At 42.5% G+C, this 21,040-nt stretch overlaps 1 protein-coding gene across 1 annotated transcript in view; it reads left to right on the forward strand.

The window, feature by feature from the left end:
- The window catches only part of LOC140190525 (adhesion G protein-coupled receptor B2-like), a 1,142,782-nt gene that overhangs the window by 562,592 nt on the left and 559,150 nt on the right, over positions 1–21,040 (forward strand). Inside the window, exon 14 of the mRNA XM_072247176.1 lies at positions 15,823–15,898. Within this exon, the coding sequence (XP_072103277.1) occupies positions 15,823–15,898 (76 nt within the window). The remainder of the gene's footprint in view (positions 1–15,822; positions 15,899–21,040) is intronic.

Raw genomic sequence — 21,040 nt, forward strand, 5'->3', positions numbered from 1 at the left:
CCATGGAAGTGATGGCCTCCTCCTGTTAGACTGTTTGTGGTAACTTAACATTGTTTTTTCATAGAACATAGAATAGTACAGCACAGTACAGACCCTTTGGCCCACAATGTTGTGCCGACCCTCAAATCCTGCCTCACATATAACCCCCCACCTTAAATTCCCCCACCTGTCTAGTAGTCTCTTAAACTTCACTAGTATATCTGCCTCCACCACTGACTCAGGCAGTGCATTCCACGCACCAACCACTCTCTGAGTAAAAAACCTTTCTCTAATATCCCCCTTGAACTTCCCACCCCTTACCTTAAAGCCATGTCCTCTTGTATTGAGCAGTGGTGCCCTGGGGAAGAGGCGCTGGCTATCCACTCTATCTATTCCTCTTATTATCTTGTACACCTCTATCATGTCTCCTCTCATCCTTCTTCTCTCCAAAGAGTAAAGCCCTAGCTCCCTTAATCTCTGATCATAATGCATACTCTCTAAGCCAGGCAGCATCCTGGTAAATCTCCTCTGTACCCTTTCCACTGCTTCCTCATCCTTCCTATATTCCTTCTACTTCTCTTCTAATATTTATATCTTTGCACTTGTAATGCTACTGTGACACTGCAATTTCCTTTGGGATCAATGAAGTATCTATCAATCTATCTTAATATCTAATTCTCGCAATTTAGTGAACCTCCTCCTCCTGTCTATGTAAGAGCTATTTCTGCTTTCCTTTACGTCCCTCTTTCTCTGGGTAGTCCAGCCGGCATGACACATCTAAGCATGTCTGAACTATGTCAGCTACAAATTAGACAGCCACAGAATCCTGTCACATCTACTATGTGCTCACTATATCAAAGAAATTCATTATCTTTCACCTGCATTTTACTGCTACTAACACTAACTTATTTCTCTCTTCCTTGAAGCAGATGAAGTAGTCTTTCTGTGGAAGTTATCTGATCTGCTTAGATTTTACAGTATTTTTCCATTTTCTATTTTTGTTCTCTTCCTATATGTTTAACCCTTACCAACTGGGTAGTTTCCTTAATAACTCACAGAATAGACCTGGAGTATCAATAGGCTGTTAACTGCCCTGTTGAGATATTTTGGCTTATGTTACCAGAGATACTAGATTTCTTTTACACATTCTTTCTAGGCCTTCTCTCTTACCAAAAACCAACTTACATCTCTCTCATTCTTAGTTCTGATGAAGGGGCAAAGAACTGAGACACGGACTGTTTCTCTTTCCACAAATGCTTCCTGAGCTGCTGAGTTTTTCCTGCAAGTTTTGGTTTTGTTGCAGCCTAAATGTATGAGCAAGGCAAATGGATTGTCATCACTACTATATTCACAACGAACTTCTGAAGTGCGTGCACCCCTCATGTACAGAATTTTGTGATTTTAGTTTGGAAGTATACCAAGATAAAGTTATAATGTTGTGTTCAAATGTGACCAAATACAAGTATGTAATGCAAACAGCGATCCACATTCGGTGAAATAATTAGAGTGATGGAAGAATGGATCTAAAGAGCCAGAATAACAAAAATAGAATATCAGAGAATCCCCCGATTTGTAATACAAATGAAAAAAACAATCAAAGAAACAGATTTTGTCACACTGTCTTTATTTTAATTAGACATATAGTTAGTTCAAAGGAAATAGTATTTTAATTGTTAAATCTCAATTAAGCTATGACCTCCAGCAATTGATAATCTTTATATTGAGTGTAGTTTATCACAATTAATGTGAAATAGCTCCAGATCATAATGTTAAATTACAAAGGATTTACCTTTTTAAGTTCTTATTGTCAAGGCATAGTTAGACGGTTGAATTTGAATAATAACTCGATGTAAAGAGCTAAAACAGTTTACAGAAGGAAATGGATTAGACCTGGAGTTGGAATATATCATCACTCTGTATCCACTTTCTGAACCGATTGAAAGATTTTTTCATATTGAGAGAATCCGGAATTATGGGCAAATGCAGAAAAACAAGTGATGTTATTAAATATCAGAGGATGGGCCAAAGTACTGCTGTCTGATACATCCCACAAGCCAGGTTCTGTCCCAATATCCAGTGTTGTCTGTGAAGAAGGAGTGTGTTCTCGTGATCACCTGGTATCCTCACACATCCCAGAGATACAGTCTTTCATTGGAAGTATATAGGGTGTTTGTGAAGCCTCACATCGAACACAGCATGCAGTTTTCCACCTTATGTAAAAAATGTATATGGTAACATGGGAGGTGGAGAAAGGAGATTCACTTGGCTAATTGCTGGGATGAGAGGGTTGTCCTACCAAGAAAGTCAAAATGGTTTAGGTTCAGAAGAATAGGGGATGATTTATTCAAATATTTAAGATACTAAGAGGGCTTGACTTGTAGACATGAGGATGTTTTTATTAACAAGAGAATCGAGAGGACATGAAAACGACAGTCATTTAAAACTGAGGTACTTAGAAATTTCTTCTTGCAGAAGGTGGTGAACCTCTGGACTTGTCTTTCACGGAATAGAGGGAATTAGATAAATAACACAGGAGTTGAAGCCAGCATAAGATAAGCCAGGATCTATTAAATGGTGGGACATACCTCAATAGCCTGGTGCCAATTTTCTGTGTGTCCTTGGGAGTTTCTATTCAGGTTATCAGATTAATTGACCAATGTAATTTTCCCCTGGTGCGTAGGTGACTTGGCGGAGTTGTGTATCACTCTATAAGTAGGCATAAGAGACCAATGATCTTACTTGTTTTTCTTCTATACAATCACCAGAATGATTTCACTATAAGATTATAGTCTTTTGGCAGCTGTTTAAGAATTGAAGCAAAAGTTATAATTTCTTTATATATCTGAGCAACATTTTTAACATTTCCATGAAGTTCGTCCTTGTTGCCATCATCATCAGTACCTCAAAATAATCTTCAAAAGCTGTGGGGAGAAAATGAATGGTAATTTTAACCTTTAATCTCGCATCAGTATTTCTTTCAATATGCTTGGCTAAAATTATCATTCTAATTTCATTTTGAGGAAGTTTGCAAGTTAACATCTTGGGGAATGCTGTGAGATTTTATTTCATACTTTTATTGAATTAAAAGGAACTCTGATGCATCTTTGAGAGTTCAAGTTTGGTCATCCTTTTTAAGAAAGTTGCCATTGAGCTGAAAAGAGTGCATATACTGCAAGCGCTTGAAAACGGAGAAAGGTGGAGCAGGCTGTGACTTTATTCATTAGAGTGTAGGAGAATGTAGATTAGGTGATGTTAGAGAGGTGCATAAAATTATGAGGGGCATACAAAGGATGAATGCATACAAGCTTTTTCCCAGGTTTGGGGAATCAAGAACCAGAGGATTATAGATTTAGGGTGAGAGGGAAGAGTTTTAATAGGAACATGAGGTGCAACTTTATCACTCAGAGACCTTAAATGGACTGAGACCTTAAATTAAATGGAATGGAAGTGTTTGAGGTAAGTAACTAAGAACATTTAAAGAACACTTGGACACTTGGGGTGCATGGATAGGAATGATTTTGGGGGATATGGACCAAACGTGACCAGCTGACATGGGAATTTTGGCCAGCATGGACTATCATGCCTGTCTCCATGATCTGTGATCCTGTGACTCTTTAAAAAAATAAGTTATTGTCACTTATGATGGCCAAGAAAATACTATAAGATGACAATCATTGGATCCATTGCCAGGTCCTTCAGAACACAATACAAGTCACAGCTATCAGGAAGTGTTTCAGCAGTGAATCATTTGTTCTAAATCTGCGGTACTCCACAGTTAACATAATCTGCTTTTAATGTAGTTTCATGAAGACAGACAAACAATGTCTGTTTAATTTCTCTACCATCTCCTTATCCCTAATATAATTACTCCTATCTCAGTATGTGAGACACCTACATTAACTTTTACAAATCTTTTCCACTTTATATATTGTTCAAAGCTCATACAACTTGTTTTGTGTTTCATGCTAAACTACTCTTAAATTCTACTTCTCCTTTACATAAATCCCTGAAAATGGCAGAACAGCTTGAGAACAAGGTTGAAAGAGTCAAACGATATGCTTGCTTTCATTGTCTATGGCATAGAATATCAGAATATTGATAGGCATCCGTTAGTCTCATGAGACCATGGATTTGCATCTTGGAAGCTTTCCAGGGTGCAGGCCTGGGCAAGGTTGTATGGAAGACCAGCAGTTGCCCATGCTGCAAATCTCCCCTCTCCACGCCACTGATATTATCCAAGGGAAGGGCACTAGGGCGATACAGCTTGGCACCAGTGTCGTTGCAGAGCAATGTGTGGTTAAGTGCCTTGCTCAAGGACACAACACGCTGCCTCAGCTGAGGCTCGAACTAGCGACCTTCAGATCACTAGACCTTAACCACTTGGCCACGCACCAACACATCAGAATATTATAAGAACATAATGTACATACAATATGTTATGTTACAAATTTGTAAAATATTGGTTAGGTCATGCTTGGAACATTGTGTACAGTTCTGGTTACTATATTATATTCAAGTCAGCTTGAAGAAGACAGAAGTTCTCCATCAGCCCGCACCTCAGGAAGATTACCACCCTCCCCGCATCACCATCGGTGAGGTAGAGCTAAAGACAGTCCACCAGTTCGGCTACCAGGGGTGCACCATCTCGTCAGATGCCAAGATCAACAAAGAGATTGACAACAGACTGGCAAAGGCAAACAGCGCATTCGGCAGGCTGTACAAAAGAGTCTGGAACAACAAGCATTTGAAGAAAGGAAACAAAGATCAGTGTGTACAGAGCCGTTGTACTGACCACCCTCCTGTACGGCTCAGAGTCATGGGTCACCTCCGTCACTACCTACGACTCCTCGAGCATTTCCACCAGCGCAGCCTCCGCACCATCGTCAACATCCACTGGAGTGACTTCGTCACCAACATTGAATTCCTCCAACAGGCAGAGGTCACCAGCATCCAGGCCATGCTGTTGAAGACACAGCTGCGCTGGACAGGGCACATCTCCAGGATGGAGGATCATCGCCTGCCCAAGATTGTGCTGTATGGCGAACTCTCCGCTGGCCACCATGACAGAGGGGCACCGAAGAAGAGGTACAAAGACTCTCTGAAGAAATCCCTTGGTGCCTGTCACATTGACCATCGCCAGTGGTCTAATCTAGCCTCTGATTGCGAGGCCAGGCGACACGCCATTCACCAGTCCGTCTCCTCCTTTGGGAACACACACAGGGCTGGCATTGAGGACAAAAGGAGAAGGAGGAAGAGCCGTGACACAGCAGCACCAAACCCAGAACAGAATTTCCCTTGCAGCCACTGTGGCCGGACCTGCCTGTCCCGTATTGGCCTCGTCAGCCACCAGCGAGCTTACAGCAGACGTGGGCAGCTCCCTTCCTAAATCTTCATTCACGAAGCCAAGCCATGATTATATGAAGGAAGTAATTGCACTGAAGAGAATGCAGAAGGGTTGATGCCCAAATTGGAGCATCACAGTTATAAGGAGAGATGAGATAGACTGAGTGTGTTTTCCCTGGAGTAGGGGAGGCTGTGCTGTGACCTGACTGGTACATGCAAAATTACGACAGGGACAGATAGGATACAATCTTTTTCTCATGGTGGTAGTGTCAAAGGTGAAAGGGCATAGGTTTATATAGCCATATAACAATTACAGCACGGAAACTGTCCATCTCGGCCCTTCTAGTCCATGCCAAACTCTTACTCTCACCTAGTCCCACCGACCTGCACTCAGCCCATAACACTCCATTCCTTTCCTGTCCATATAGCTGTCCAATTTAACTTTAAATGACAACATCGAACCTGCCTCAACCACTTCTGCTGGAAGCTCATTCCACATAGCTACCACTCTCTGAGTAAAGAAGTTCCCCCTCATGTTACCCCTAAACTTTTGCCCTTTAACTCTCAACTCATGGCCTCTTGTTTGAATCTCCCCCACTCTCAATGGTAAAAGCCTATCCACGTCAGCTCTATCTATCCCCCTCATAATTTTAAATACCTCTAACAAGACCCCCTCAACCTTCTACGTTTCAAAGAATAAAGACCCAACTTGTTTAACCTTTCTCTGTAACTTGGGTGATGAAACCCAGGTAACATTCTAGTAAATCTTCTCTGTACTCTCTCTATTTTGTTGACATCTTTCCTATAATTTGGTGGCCAAATCTGTACACAATACCCCATATTAGGCCTCACCAATGCCTTGTACAATTTCAACATTACATCCCAACTCCTATACTTAATTCTCTGATTTATAAAGGCCAGCATACCAAAAGCTTTCTTCACCACCCTATCCACATGAGATTCCTCCTTCAGGGAACTATGCACCATTTCTCCTTGATCCCTCTGTTCTATTGCATTCTTCAATGCCCTACCATTTACATGTATGTCCTATTCTGATTAGTCCTACCAAAGTGTAGCACCTCACATTTATCAGCATTAAACTCCATCTGCCATCTTTCAGCCCACTCTTCTAACTGGCCTAAATCTCCCTGCAAGCTTTGAAAACCTACTTCATTATCCACAACTCCACCTATCTTAGTATCATCTGCATACTAACTCATCAAATTTACCACCCCATCATCCAGATCATTAATGTATTTGGCAAATAACATTGGACCCAGTACAGATCCCTGAGGCACACCACTTGTCACTGGCCTCCAATCTGACAAACAATTTTCCACCACCACTCTCTGGCGTCTCCCATCCAGCCACTGCTGAATCCATTTTACTACTTCAATATTAATACCTAACGATTGAACCTTCCTAACCAACCTTCCATGTGGGACCTTGTCAAAGGCCTTACTGAAGTCCCTATAGACAACATCCACCGCTTCACCCTCGTCAACATTCCTAGTAACCTCGTCAAAAAATTCAGTAAGAATGGTCAAACATGACCTTCCACGCACAAGTCCATGTTGACTGTTCCTAATCAGACCCTGTCTATCCAAATAATTATATATACCATCTCTAAGAATACTTTCCATCAATTTACCCACCACTGACGTCAAACTCACAGGCTGATAATTGCTAGGTTTACTCTTAGAACCCTTTTTAAACAATGGAACAACATAAGCAATACGCCAATCCTCTGGCACCATCCCCGTTTCTAATGACATTTGAAATATTTCTGTCAGAGGCTCTGCTATTTCCACACTAACTTCCCTTAATGTCCTAGGGAATATCCTGTCGGGACCCGGTAACTTATCCACTTTTATATTCCTTAAAAGCTCCAGTACTACTTCTTCCTTATTCATCATAGTTTCCATAAATTCCCTACCTGATTCCCTTATCTTACACAATTCAATGTCCTTCTCCTTAGTGAATACTGAAGAAAAGAAATTGTTGAGAATCTCTCCCATCTCTTTTGGCTCCACACATAGCCATCCACTCTGATTCTCTAAGGGACCAATTTTATCCCTCACTATCCTTTTGCTATTTATATAACGGTAGAACCCCTTGGGATTTATTTTCACCTTACTTGCCAAAGCAACCTCATATCTTCTTTTAGCTTTTTCTAATTTCTTTCTTAAGTTTCTTTTTACATTCTTTATATTCCTCGAGCACCTCATTTACTCCATGCTGTCTATATTTATTGTAGATCTCTCTTTTTTTCCGAACCAAATTTCCAATATCCCTTGAAAACCAAGGTTCTCTCAAGCTTTTAACCTTTCCTTTCAACCTAATAGGAACATAAAGATTCTGTACTCTCAAAATTTCACCTTTAAATGATCTCCATTTCTCTATTACATCCTTCCCATAATATAAATTGTCCACATCCACTCCTTCTAAATCCTTTCGCATCTCCTCAAAGTTGGCCTTTGTCCAATTAAAAATCTCAACCCTGGGTTCAGATCTATCCTTCTCCATAATTATATTGAAACTAATGGCATTGTGATCACTGGACCGGAAGTGCTCCCCAACACATACCTCCGTCACCTGGCCTATCTCATTCCCTAACAGGAGATACAACACTACCCCTTCTCTCGTTGGTACCTCTAAAGGTTTAAAGTAACAGGTAGGAAATTTAAAGGGGATCCAGCTATTCAGCCATGGCTAGCTTATCTTTCGCTGGCCAGTCATCTTCATTTCTCCTTACTTTCACTAGCTGTTGCAAGAAAAAGTGGTGTACAGCATAAAGCAGCAGATAGACTGGGATCTAATTTGTTTTGAGTTATATGGGAATCATGGACTTTGTAATAATTATTTTAAGATCATTGATGATAACTATTTCATCATATTTAGTCTTCCTCATAAACTACAGAAAATGTAAAATTGCCCTCTCAATTATATGTTTCTTTGCAAGAAGTGAGACTTGCTAAACTACAGAAGCTAAGCTGCCATAGAAACATCTGATACCTGCATAGATTCAATGCAGATGGTTATGCCACAACCACGGATTCGGCAGCACAGTAGATAAGGCAATTGCGCTTCTGAATTTGCACGTGTCAGTTAATTATTATTTAATCATGTTAGTATTTAACTCCATACTTGTCATCGTAGTGCTTGTTGAGACTTGGACAGAGCACAGCAACTCTTCACTTTTGTTTTGCATCAGCCTTACCTGAGAAATTGGACTGCAGAGTCATCTGACTGAAGACTGATGGTATTCATTTAATAATTAAATATTCTTTTCAGCCGCAGTGTAGGCTTCTTTTACCATTTGAGAGTTTTAGTTAACAGTCCTGTTTGGCCAGGTGTTTATTGTTTTATTTTCCCTTGAACACTGTTCACATTAAAGTTTTGTGAACTATTGATCCGCTTCAGTGTCTTGTACTTTGCACTCAGGCTATAACCGAACCGCAGTGACAGGTTACTGGTGGGCATCTGCAAATTACCAACCCATCCTTTGTCAAAATGGCAGCAAGGTCTTACTGCATTCTGTTATCAACACCCCATTGATTCAATGATTCAATAGATTCACTGCAGATGGTTATCAACACCCGATAAATTCAATGATTCAATAGATTCACTGCAGATGGTTACTGGTGGGCATCTGCAAATTGCCAACTCATCCTTTGTCAAATTGTCAGCAAGGCCTTACTGCATTCTGTCATGCTCTGGATTTGAGTCCCAAGTGAATATGGGACAATATCTTTAAAGGTTGCCTCTTAGAATCAAAGGTAGCTTATTTCTGTGACTGTTCTTTCCACATGAGACATAAGGGCAAAGTGACACCTGCATAATTTCATCATAGAATGTGTGGGTGCTTGATGGTTTGTTTGAGAGGTGCTTTACTTCTTGCATTATTTACACTGACATTTTGTGTGCTTGAGATTTTCAGATTCATCCTAAATACTCTAATTTGAACTGTAGGATACCCAGGAGTCAGGGACGATCTTGTTTTCTTTTCAAGAAGGCTTTAAGCATATATTTCAATACTTTTTTTTTCTTTTCCCCTCTGTTCTCCTTATAATATCTTCCATGGAATAGAGTGCCTTATTTTGGGAGACTGATTTGGGAATATGAATGACAGCCAGTGGTGTCAACTGAGTGGAATTCAAGATTGATTGTGGAGATATTAGTCCGGGTGAAGACACTGATGTTGGTTCACTTATACTAACCCTAATTTGGAGGATTTTCACGGAGACAGTGTCAATAATATTTCCACAGTGCTTTGAGGTGCCTACCAGAGGTAGTTCAGGTCTCAGAAGCATCTCAGAGGCAAAGATCGCCGCTACCCCATAGTCTATGGGTTTGGCATTGGGCCCTTCAGGTAGATAGGGACCCTAATTTTGCTGATGTTATATGTAACAATTGTTGCAAAGAAGATTGAAAAATGTGTTGCAAAAATGCCAAAGCCTTATCTGACATTGGTCTGCGGTAAGGTTGGATCTGTTGTGGACCCACTGTTTGCCATCACGGTTTTCATGCTGCCCTGAAACTAATTTTTGTTGGCAGTCAAATTTGAGGTGACTAGAGTGCCTCCTGGCTGATGGAGTGAAAGACTTCTGTGAGTTTGCAAAAGAGCAATCATAATGGTAGGTAGTGATCCATGCATTTTTCTTTGACGTGACAGATGGAATCCACACTGCAATTTGGGAGGTACATATTAAGGAGTACAATGCCAATGACTCTGCCTGTGGCGGCTGGAAGAACACTCCATAGTTACCATATTTGGAGCTTTTTTTCAGTGGAGATACAGTGGAACCTCCAAGCCAAACAGGCCTTGTGTTTGCATTCAATGAGTTCCCCGGTCACTCTGATTAAATCAGCACTGGTTCTTTCTGGTAGAGCTAATTGTACCTTCAGATGTGTTCACTATGGTGCACTTCAGAGCGTTTCTGACCATAAGACCATAAGATATAGGAGTAGAATTAGGCCTTTCAGCCCATCGAGTCTGCTCTGCCATTCCATCATGTCTGTTCCTCAACCCACTCAACACTAACCCTGGTTCCTGATGGTTGAGGATTGAGAGATTTTCTGTGAAGAGCCCGTTGAGCTACAGCATTACAGCTCCTGAGCCCATCAGTTGAATCATGGCTCTGTGACCTCATGGACATCCCCAGGTGCTCCAGTTTCCTCACACATCACAACGTTGTGCATGTTAGTCCGTTAGAAACCATAGAAACCATAGAAAATTACAGCACAGAAACAGGCCTTTTGGCCCTTCTTGGCTGTGCCGAACCATTTTCTGCCTAGTCCCACTGACCTGCACACAGACCATATCCCTCCATACACCTCCCATCCATGTATCTGTCCAATTTATTCCTAAATGTTAAAAAAGAACCCGCATTTACCACCTCATCTGGCAGCTCATTCCATACTCCCACCACTCTCTGTGTGAAGAAGCCCCCACTAATGTTCCCTTTAAGCTTTTTCCCCCTCACCCTTAACCCATGTCCTCTGTTTTTTTTTCTCCCCTTGCCTCAGTGGAGAAAGCCTGCTTGCATTCACTCTATCTATACCCATCATAATTTTATATACCTCTATCAAATCTCCCCTCATTTTTCTACGCTCCAGGGAATAAGGTCCTAACCTATTCAACGCTTCTTTGCAACTGAGTTTCTCAAGTCCCGGCAACATCCTTGTAAACCTTCTCTGCACTCTTTCAACCTTATTTATATCCTTCCTGTAATTTGGTGACCAAAACTGAACACAATACTCCAGATTTGGCCTCACCAATGCCTTATACAACCTCATCATAACATTCCAACTCTTATACTCAGTACTTTGATTAATAAAGGCCAATGTACCAAAAGTTCTCTTTACGACCCTATCTACCTGTGACGCCACTTTTAGGGAATTTTGTATCTGTATTCCCAGATCCCTCTGTTCTACTGCACTCCTCAGTGCTTTACCATTAACCCTGTATGTTCTACCTTGGTTTGTCCTTCCAACGTGCAATACCTCACACTTGTCTGTATTGAACTCCATCTGCCATTTTTCAGCCCATTTTTCCAGCTGGTCCAAGTCCCTCTGCAGGCTCTGAAAACCTTCCTCACTGTCTACTACACCTCCAATCTTTGTATCATCAGCAAATTTGCTGATCCAGTTTACCACATTATCATCCAGATCATTGATATAGATGACAAATAACAATGGACCCAGCACTGATCCCTGTGGCACACCACTAGTCACAGGCCTCCACTCAGAGAAGCAATTCTCTACTATCACTCTTTGGCTTCTTCCATTGAGCCAATGTCTAATCCAATTTACCACCTCTCCATGTATACCTAGCGACTGAATTTTCCTAACTAACCTCCCATGCGGGACCTTGTCAAAGGCCTTACTGAAGTCCATGTAGACGATATCCACTGCCTTCCCTTTATCCACCTTCCTGGTAACCTCCTCGAAAAACTCCAATAGATTGGTCAAACATGACCTACCACGCACAAAGCCATCTTGACTCTCCCTAATAAGTCCCTGTCTATCCAAATGCTTGTAGATTCTGTCTCTTAGTACTCCCTCCAATAACGTACCTACTACCGACGTTAAACTTACCGGCCTATAATTTCCCGGATTACTTTCCGATACTTTTTTAAACAACGGAACAACATGAGCCACTCTCCAATCCTCCGGCACCTCACCCGTAGACAGCGACATTTTAAATATTTCTGCCAGGGCCCCTGCAATTTCAACACTAGTCTCCTTCAAGGTCCGAGGGAACACCCTGTCAGGTCCCGGGGATTTATCCACTTTAATTTTCCTCAAGACAGCAAGCACCTCCTCCTTTTCAATCTGTACAGTTTCCATGATCTCACTACTTGATTCCCTTAATTCCATAGACTTCATGCCAGTTTCCTTGGTAAATACAGACGCAAAAAACCTGTTTAAGATCTCCCCCATTTCCTTTGGTTCCGCACATAGCTGACCACTCTGATCTTCAAGAGGACCAATTTTATCCCTTACAATCCTTTTGCTCTTAATATACCTGTAAAAGCTCTTTGGATTATCCTTCACTTTGACTGCCAAGGCAACCTCATGTCTTCTTTTAGCCCTCTGATTGCTTTCTTAAGTATTTTCTTGCACTTCTTATACTCCTCAAGCACCTGATTTACTCCCTGTTTCCTATACATTTCATACAACTCCCTCTTCTTCTTTATCAGAGTTGAAATATCTCTGAGAACCCAAGTTCCTTGTTCCTATTCACTTTGCCTTTAATACTGACAGGAACATACAATTCTGCACTCTCAAAATTTCTCCTTTGAAGGCTTCCCACCTACTAATCACATCTTTGCCAGAGAACAACCTGTCCCAATCCACACTTTTTAGATCCTTTCTCATAAGTTCCTTATAAGTTGCCATTAGTGTTTTGGCTGAGTTATAGAATCTTGGGAAAGTTAATGAGAATGTGCAGAGAATAACATTTACATTAATATTTGGTGGCATAGGGTCTGTATCTGTCTAGAGTTCTTTGACTCTATAAGGAGAGCTGTCTGCTAGATTCCGGAGAGCTTCAGCATTAATCTTCCTGCAACAGTATCTTTATTTACATTGATGTTTTATGACATGTCCTGATAGTACATCCAGATTTGGCCTCACTTTATCACCATCTACCACCTTGTTTCTTTTCTTCTTCCTCTTCTTTTTCATCCTTGTCCCACTGTGGCAAGGCCCATCCCTCATGTTCAGAGATTGTGTAGTATTGTAGTAGGCAATGACAAAATCAGAAAATGTTTCCAAAGTAACCACTCGAGCCCCTGTAAGTGGTCCAGATGTTGAAATAAATGCAAGAGATTCTGCAGATGCTGGAAATCTAGACGAACATGCAGGAAATGCTGGAGGAACTCAGCAGGCTTGGCAGTATTTATGGAGAAGAATAAACATGATTTATTCTTGTGATATCATTCTGGAAGAATGTTGTATCATTTTTTAATGCATGCATTTCTAAATGACAATGAATGAGGACTGAATGTCCTCATAATCTAAAATACTTTGGGCCAAGGTCCTTCATCAGGACAAGAAAGGAAGGGGGAAGAAGTCAGAAATAGAAGGTAGGGAGAAGGGAAGGAGTGTAAGCTAGAAGATGATAGGTGAGACCAAGTGAGAGTGAAGGTCGGTTGGGAGAGTTGGGGTTGAAATAAGAAGGTGGGATGTGATAGGTAGGAAAGGGAAAGGGCTAAAAATGAAGAAATCTGATAGGAGGAGAGAGTGGATCATGGGAGAAAGGAAAAGAGGAGGGACACCAGAAGGAGGTGACAAACAGGTGAGGAGAATGAGAAAGAAGGGACACAGAAATTGGAATTGAAAATGTTAGGAGATGGAGTGGGGAGAAATTATCAGAAGTTAGAGAAGTCGATGTTCATGCCGTCAGGTTGGAGGCTACCCAGGCGGAATATAAGGTGTTGTTCCTCCAACCTGAATGTTGCTTCATCTCAACAGTAGAGGAGCCCGTGGATAGACATACAGGAATGGGAAGTGGATTAAAAAAATTTCTGGTGGATAGAGCTTAGGTGCTCAGCGAAGTTGTCTCCCAATCTACGTCAAATCTCACCAAATACAGGAGGCCACACCCGGAGCACTGGACACAACAAATAACCCCAGTAGACTCACAGGTGAAGTGTCGCCTCAACAGGAAGGAGTGTTTAGGGCCCTGAATGATAGTGCTCCCTATGGAAAGCAGACGTGGCGGTGGGGGGGGTGGGGGGAACAGAAAGATGTGCTTGATGGTGGGATCCCGTTGGAGATGGCAGAAGTTACGGAGAATTATGTGTTGGACGCGGAGACTGCTGGGGTGGTAGGTGAGGACAAAAGGAACCCTATCCCTGACAGGGTGGCGGGAGGTTGGGTTGAGAGCAGATGTGGGTAAAATGGAAGAGGTGCAGTTGAGGGTAGCGTTGATTATGTAGAAGAAGGAGGACATTTCCTTTGTTCTGGAATGAAAAGCCTCATCCTGAGAGCAGATGTGGCAGAGACCGACGAATTGAGAGAAGGGTTTGGCATTTTTACAAGTAACAGGGTGGGAAGAGGTATAGTCCAGGTAGCTGTGAGAGTCCGTGGGTTTATAATCAACATCAGATGGATAAGTTACAGCAGTGGTTTGCCATTGCCTTCTGCCAGGTGCCAGCACGGATGGAAAGCATGCAGGGGAGCTGGCTGGATTCAAACTCGGGACCTTTCGTCCCAAAGTCCGACACTGATGCCACTACACCACCAGCCGGTTCGGCTGCAATATAACCAGACAGGAAAGGATGAGATATTGTTCCTCAGGTCTGCAATGCGCCTCATTTAGCAATGAAGGAGTCCATAGACACAGAGGCTGTAGTGGAATGGAGTAATAAAGTGGCCTGCAACCAGAGGCTCAGGGTCACTCATGCAGACTTATTGTAAGTGTTCCAGAGCAATCACTCAATATATTACTACAGTCCTGTGCAAAAGTATTAGGCACCCTAGCTATCAACAGTATATTTGCTTAAGACTTTTGCACAGTACTGTAGTAATTTCATGTATTGCACTTACTGCTGCCGCAAAAAACAGATTTCATGACATATGTGAGGGACGATAAACCTGATTCTGATGAGGGGCTCTATTGTGGACTGAAAGCGGGAAGGAGGTAGGGAGAGGGGAGAGAGCAGGAAGGCTGTAATGATCAATAAACTGATTATTTGGAATCAAATGACCTTGCCTGGTGTCTTGGGGCTGGATGGATCTGCACCCACACCACCTCCCTTCCTGCCCCAGCACTACTTCTCTGCAACGCGTCCCATACCGCTCCTGTGGTGTTCTACCCTCGCCATTTCCAACATCCATTGCTCCTGCCAGATTTACAAAATCGCTCGTGTAAAAGTCTTAGGCACTCTAACTATATATAGGTGCCTAAAGCACAGTCTTGTTCCTTCAGTTTCTTTAGTAATGAGCACAAAGCAACAAATTTCATGACATCTCAGTGATAATAAATGTCATTTGATTTTGTTTACATTGTGAACACTGAATGAAGTTCACTAGACTGGAGGAAGTGCAATTGAATTGCTGTCTTTCAAGAAAATAATGTGTCTCTGGATGGTAGAAAGTGATGTGAAGAGATGAAAGGACTAGTGTTGCATCTCTTATGGTGGCATGGAAAAGTGTCTTAAGAGGGTTTGGCATACACATTCTGAAATTTCTCCTTGAATATGCTCCCTGAAGATACATTGATTTAATACCACAAATCTATCTATCAATTATTTCTCTTTGGAAGGTGTTTCCTTGATACCAATACAGTTTCAAGAATATCCAGTCATTTATGTAATTACTATTTCATCCATTAATTGACTTATTTGTGATTACTTCAGTCAAAATAATTCATTTCTAAATAAGTGATTCAAAATATTACATTGAGTTAAGCCTGATTTCAGAATTTTTTTAATCTTTTAATAAGTGAAAATATTAGATTCACTTATTTTACTTCTCCATGTTTTTCAGAAACAGATGATTCAGCCTACTATATCATTGGGACAGTGCTGTATCGAACACTGGGCCTCATTTTACCTGTTAGAAAGTAAGTTGATCCTGTCTTCATCCTGTGACACAATAGATGAACCAAAGGTATCAGTGGCTCAGCATTTGAACGAGATAAACATTCCCGTACACATAATGAACGGATATCTGTCTGTAGCAAAAAAAGAGAAAAGGCTCCAGTTCACCAGACACATGGATAATCTAAAAGAAATACTGACATTTTTTTCTGTTTCTATTTTTGGATCAGTTGATATTGCTACCATGCTTACTTTAGATTAGATTTTTAGCAAGAACTTCTGCTTTAGAGAATGGGTCACAGAAGAACATGTATTGCAAGTAAGCAGAAAAGAAACAATGGAGACTGGAGAGAGTGCAGATGCTGGAATATGAAGAAGCAACAGTCTGCTGGAGGAACACCGCAGCCAGCGTGTTATCCTTCATTGTTTAATCTGCTGAGTTCCCCCAGCACATTGGTTGTTTCTTTAGAAAAGAAACAATGATGTAATTTTTTTTTGCCAGAGACAGTACTATATTAAGGTCTGAGATAAATGGATAAACATACAATTGAAGGTGAGACACAGGAAAAGAGGCTGCGGGAGATGGACTGAAACACTGTAAATTAAGAGAGAATCAGATTTGAGGTAATCAGATTAGAAATAGTGGGATAAACAAACTAGAACTAGAGCTAACAGTATAAATATTTTAGCTTGAATGGGACAATATACATTTCAAGCATTTTGATCTCTTCAACATTTATTAAAACAGAAATGTTTTACCACACCATGTAGAGTTTTCAAGGCTTGTTAGTTTTCTCCTGTGCTTTCCAGAAGAGAAAGCAGTAGCATGTGGCATTGTATTGTGATCAGGATAATACAGACTAATGTTCAAACAGCACTTGGAATCAACCGCATAAAAGAAGACGCATAAAGTCATAAATATTTATAACTAGTCAAGGTTGGATCTTATTCCCAGATCTAGATAATAAGAGCAAATACATTCTTAATCAAGAAATCACTTCTGTATTTAGATGCTTCAATGTACTCCAGTGTTATGTAAGTGCAAGTATTTCCTGCATCTTTCCTCCTAATCATACAATAATTTATTCTTTCTGATATCCTGAGAAACATGGTAATGAGTGATTCATTAGAAGTTGAGCATTGCATCTCTGAATCTTTCCCCACTATTGTTAAGGAGAGGTACAGTGATAGTCATAGTGCCCTGAAGCTCAGAAACAGGCCTTTATACCCATTCTAGCCATGCCAACTATCTAGTACATTTGGTCATCTTCTATGCCTTAGTGATTCAAGTGCTTGTCTAAATACTTCTTGGCTGCCAATTATGTGTTGATTTTTCTGTTTGCTGTCTATGTAAAGCATAGAACCATAGAACATTACAGCACAGAAACAGGCCTCTTGGCCTTTCTCGGCTGTACCAAACCATTTTCTGCCTAGTCCCACTGACCTGCACCTGGACCATATCCCTCCATACACCTCCCATCCATATACCTGTCCAAGTTTTTCTTAAATGTTAAAAGTGAGCCTGCATTTGCCACTTCCTCTGGCAGCTCATTCCACACTCCCACCACTCTCTGTGTGAAGAAACCCCCCCCCCAATGTTCCCTTTAAACTTTTTCCCCTTCACCCTTAACCCATGTCCTCTGGTTTTTTTCTCCCCTAGCCTCAGTGGAAAAAGCCTGCTTGCATTCACTCTATCTATACCCATCATAATTTTATATACCTCTATCAAATCTCCCCTCATTCTTCTATGCTCCAGGGAATAAAGTCCTAACCTATTCAACCTTTCTCTGTAACTGAGTTTCTCAAGTCCCGGCAACATCCTTGTAAACCTTCTCTGCACTCTTTCAACCTTATTTATATCTTTCCTGTAATTTGGTGACGAAAAATTGGAGTTTAAGTATGATGATACCTCTGCTGCTCATGGCTTTGCCTCTATACTCTTCATTGAAATGAGGTCAATTAGTAGTCATTAACGTAGGAATGAGATGCTGGGCTGGTGTACGTACCAGCTGCTACAAAAAAACAGAATGCCAGAGGACCTCAGCACCTATGGAGGCAAAAACTATTGGTTGATTTTTTGGGTCAAATTTCTTCGTTTCAATCAGGGGTCCTATATCAGTTTAAGGAAATTTGAGCCAGTACTCCTGGTCGCACTGCAGAATATGTCAGCCATATGGTGTGCTCTGCATGAAATCTCATCCCCCATGACTCTTTTGCACCACCCCCCATTCCTCATCTGCGGGTACGGTACTTGGTCTCCCTTTCTTCCTTAGCACTTCCTCCTCCACACAATAGCCTACTAATTCCCTTGTTAATTCTGCATCAGAGAGAACTGTCTCTGCCAAAACCATCAGCCTCTCGTCTCGCTCCTGCGCCTGCACAAATTCTTTCCTGGCTAATGCTAAGTCTGTCTCAGCTCCCTCCCTACCTCTTGTTTCACTACACTCCTTCTTTTCACTTTCTACCCCCTTTTCATACAAGGCTGGCAGAAACTTCTCAGCTAAATTTACTACCGCAGTCCCGTCATGAACCTGTGAGTCCATGGGCGGGGCCTCACTGCTGGCAGGCTGACCTGTCAATCTCACGACTGGGAACACGATTCCCCCGGCGACGTCATTACCGAGCAAGACTTCCACGCCTTTCATCGGTAATTCGGACCTCACCCCGATCGTGACTAGTCCAGAGACCAGGTTGCTTTGTAAGTGTATCTGGTGCAAAGGGACTGCCTCTGTCCCTTCCCCAATACCTCTGACCTTGACCTCCCCAGTCTGGGTCTCTGAGCTCAACTCTAATACACTCTTCAGTATTAGTGACTGACATGCTCCCGTGTCTCTCCAGATCCGCAATGAAACTGGTTTTAACCCCTCCTTCACTGACACCAATCCGGCCGAGATAAACCTCTCGCGCCCTTCCTGAACTTTGGCAGACCTGTCCTTCCCTAGCGGTTCGTTTACCAGCTCGATACAGCCAGTCAAAATCGCCGTTTTTCCTTTTCCCGTCTCCTTCTTTGGGGCAAAGCACCTGGACGCAAAGTGTCCGACTTTCCCGCAATTATAACAGACGACCCCAGGAGACTTCCTACCAGACTGCTCCGGGTCTACCTTATCCTTCTCACTAGTCCCCGGCTTACTTTCTGACTTTTCCGGCGGACTCTCCCCACCGTCCTGACTACCCTTCTGGTAGCCTTTACTCGGGGCAAACTTCATTTTATGCGTCAACGCATAATCATCCGCTAACTTAGCAGTTGCGGCTAACGTGGCTGCCTCCTTCTCATCTAGGTAGGGTCTCATACCCTCAGGGACACACCTTTAAACTGCTCAATCAGGATCAGCTGTAGCAGTCTGTCATAACTCCCCCTGCCCCCTTTGAGGCACACCAATGCTCACAATATGTCTGCATCTCACGGGCAAACTCTAAATACGTGCGGTCCCACTGCTTCCTCGCATTCCGGAACCTCTGCCGGTATGCCTCCAGGACCAACTCATAAATCCTGAGGATGGCCTCTTTCACCACCTCATACCTCTGGGCATCTTCTGTGGACAAAACTGAGTAAGCTTGTTGGGCTTTCCCTTTCAGTACACTCTGAAGCAAAACAGCCCACTTATCCCTCGGCCAGTCCTGACTTGTAGCAACTTTTTCGAAATGGAGAAAGTACCGATCCACGTTGGTATCGTCAAATGGGGGAACCAGCCTAACCTCCTGGGTCACCCGGAACCCTCCACATTGGTTCGGCACAGGCCCCTGCTCTGCCCTTATCCTTAACTTCTCCAACTCAAATTCCCTTTCCCTCTGTTTCTCCTCTCGCTCCAACTGTCTCTCTCTCTCCTGCCTTTCTAACTCTTTCTCTTTCTCCTGCCTTTCTAACTGTTTCTCTTTCTCCCGCCTTTCTAACTCTCTCTCTTTCTCCCGCCTTTCTAACTCTCTCTCTTTCTCCTGCCTTTCTAACTCTCTCTTTCTCCCGCCTTTCTAACTGCTTCTCTTCGTGTTCTAACTGCCGTACCCGGAACTCGTGCTCGAGTCTCAGTTTTTCAAGCTGCACCTGTACCGTGTCTCCAGCAGGTTTTTCAATAGACACCACCTCCAGCTCGCCTTGGGGAAACACACCTTTAGATACATAGTGCTCTGTGTATCTCCTCTGTCCTCATTGTCGACTTCCCCTTAGCAAGATTCAACTGTTTGGCCACAGCTACCAATTCCGTTTTCCTGGCATCCTCTAATGCCTCCAAGGTCGGTGCCTTTATAAATTCCTCAGCCTCCATTTCTGCTGTTTGTCTTTTCTTTCTTTCGGGAATTTTGACCCAATCAATTTACTTCGTCCCAAATTTAGCGTTCAAAATCGCGGACGAGAACCCCACTTATGTTACGTACCCCGTAACTGGGTTGCCAAACCAGCAGAAATGGATCACTCAGTTGGGGTCTGGATTACTAGAACTAAGAAAGTTTTATTAAAGAACCAAGCATCACAGTACTCTAATCAAAAGGATAATAAATGCAACAGTTCAGCAATGATAAACACACATGTACACAGAATTAAGGTAACAGGATCAATCAAGCTCTACCGTTGTCTAGGGGTAAATGACCAGTTTCAAAGTGACGCAAAGTTCAGTTCAATTTAGTTCAGTTCAGTTCACAGACAGTGGGGGGAAGGAGAGAGAGAGCAAAACGAATGAATATTCAAACAGCTTACACACACAGACCTTCGCAGTCAGCTTTCGTGCGAGCCCTTTGCGATGTCATCTGAGGTCACCGACCGTGACCCCTCCATTTCCAGATACGATCGTTTCTCTGCGGTGAACCCGGCACCCAGGCAAGGGTGGACACACACCAGGTTCCCACCGATCGTGCCTTTCCACCCTGAGTGCCTATGGCTTGATCCCGCGATCAGCCGTCCAAAAAACTTCCCACCGACTTGTGGGAGACGCAACGCTTCCAGGGTCTCGTTACCTCGGGGTGTCATGTGTGTCTTGCCTTAGCGAACCTGTCCCTTTTTATCCCCCTGCTGGGGTATCGCCTGTCCATCACTTCAAACAGTTCAGGGTTCAAAGGGGGAGCCGATCTTGACAGCTCTTCTTCCGTTACTCTCTCCCGTCCCTTCATTAACATCTCCAAATGCTGCTCCATTGTTTTCCTGATCTCTCTCTCTCCTGAAGACAGGTGGCAGACCA

Source organism: Mobula birostris, chromosome 30, assembly GCF_030028105.1.
Source record: "Mobula birostris isolate sMobBir1 chromosome 30, sMobBir1.hap1, whole genome shotgun sequence".
Lineage (NCBI taxonomy): Eukaryota > Metazoa > Chordata > Chondrichthyes > Myliobatiformes > Myliobatidae > Mobula > Mobula birostris.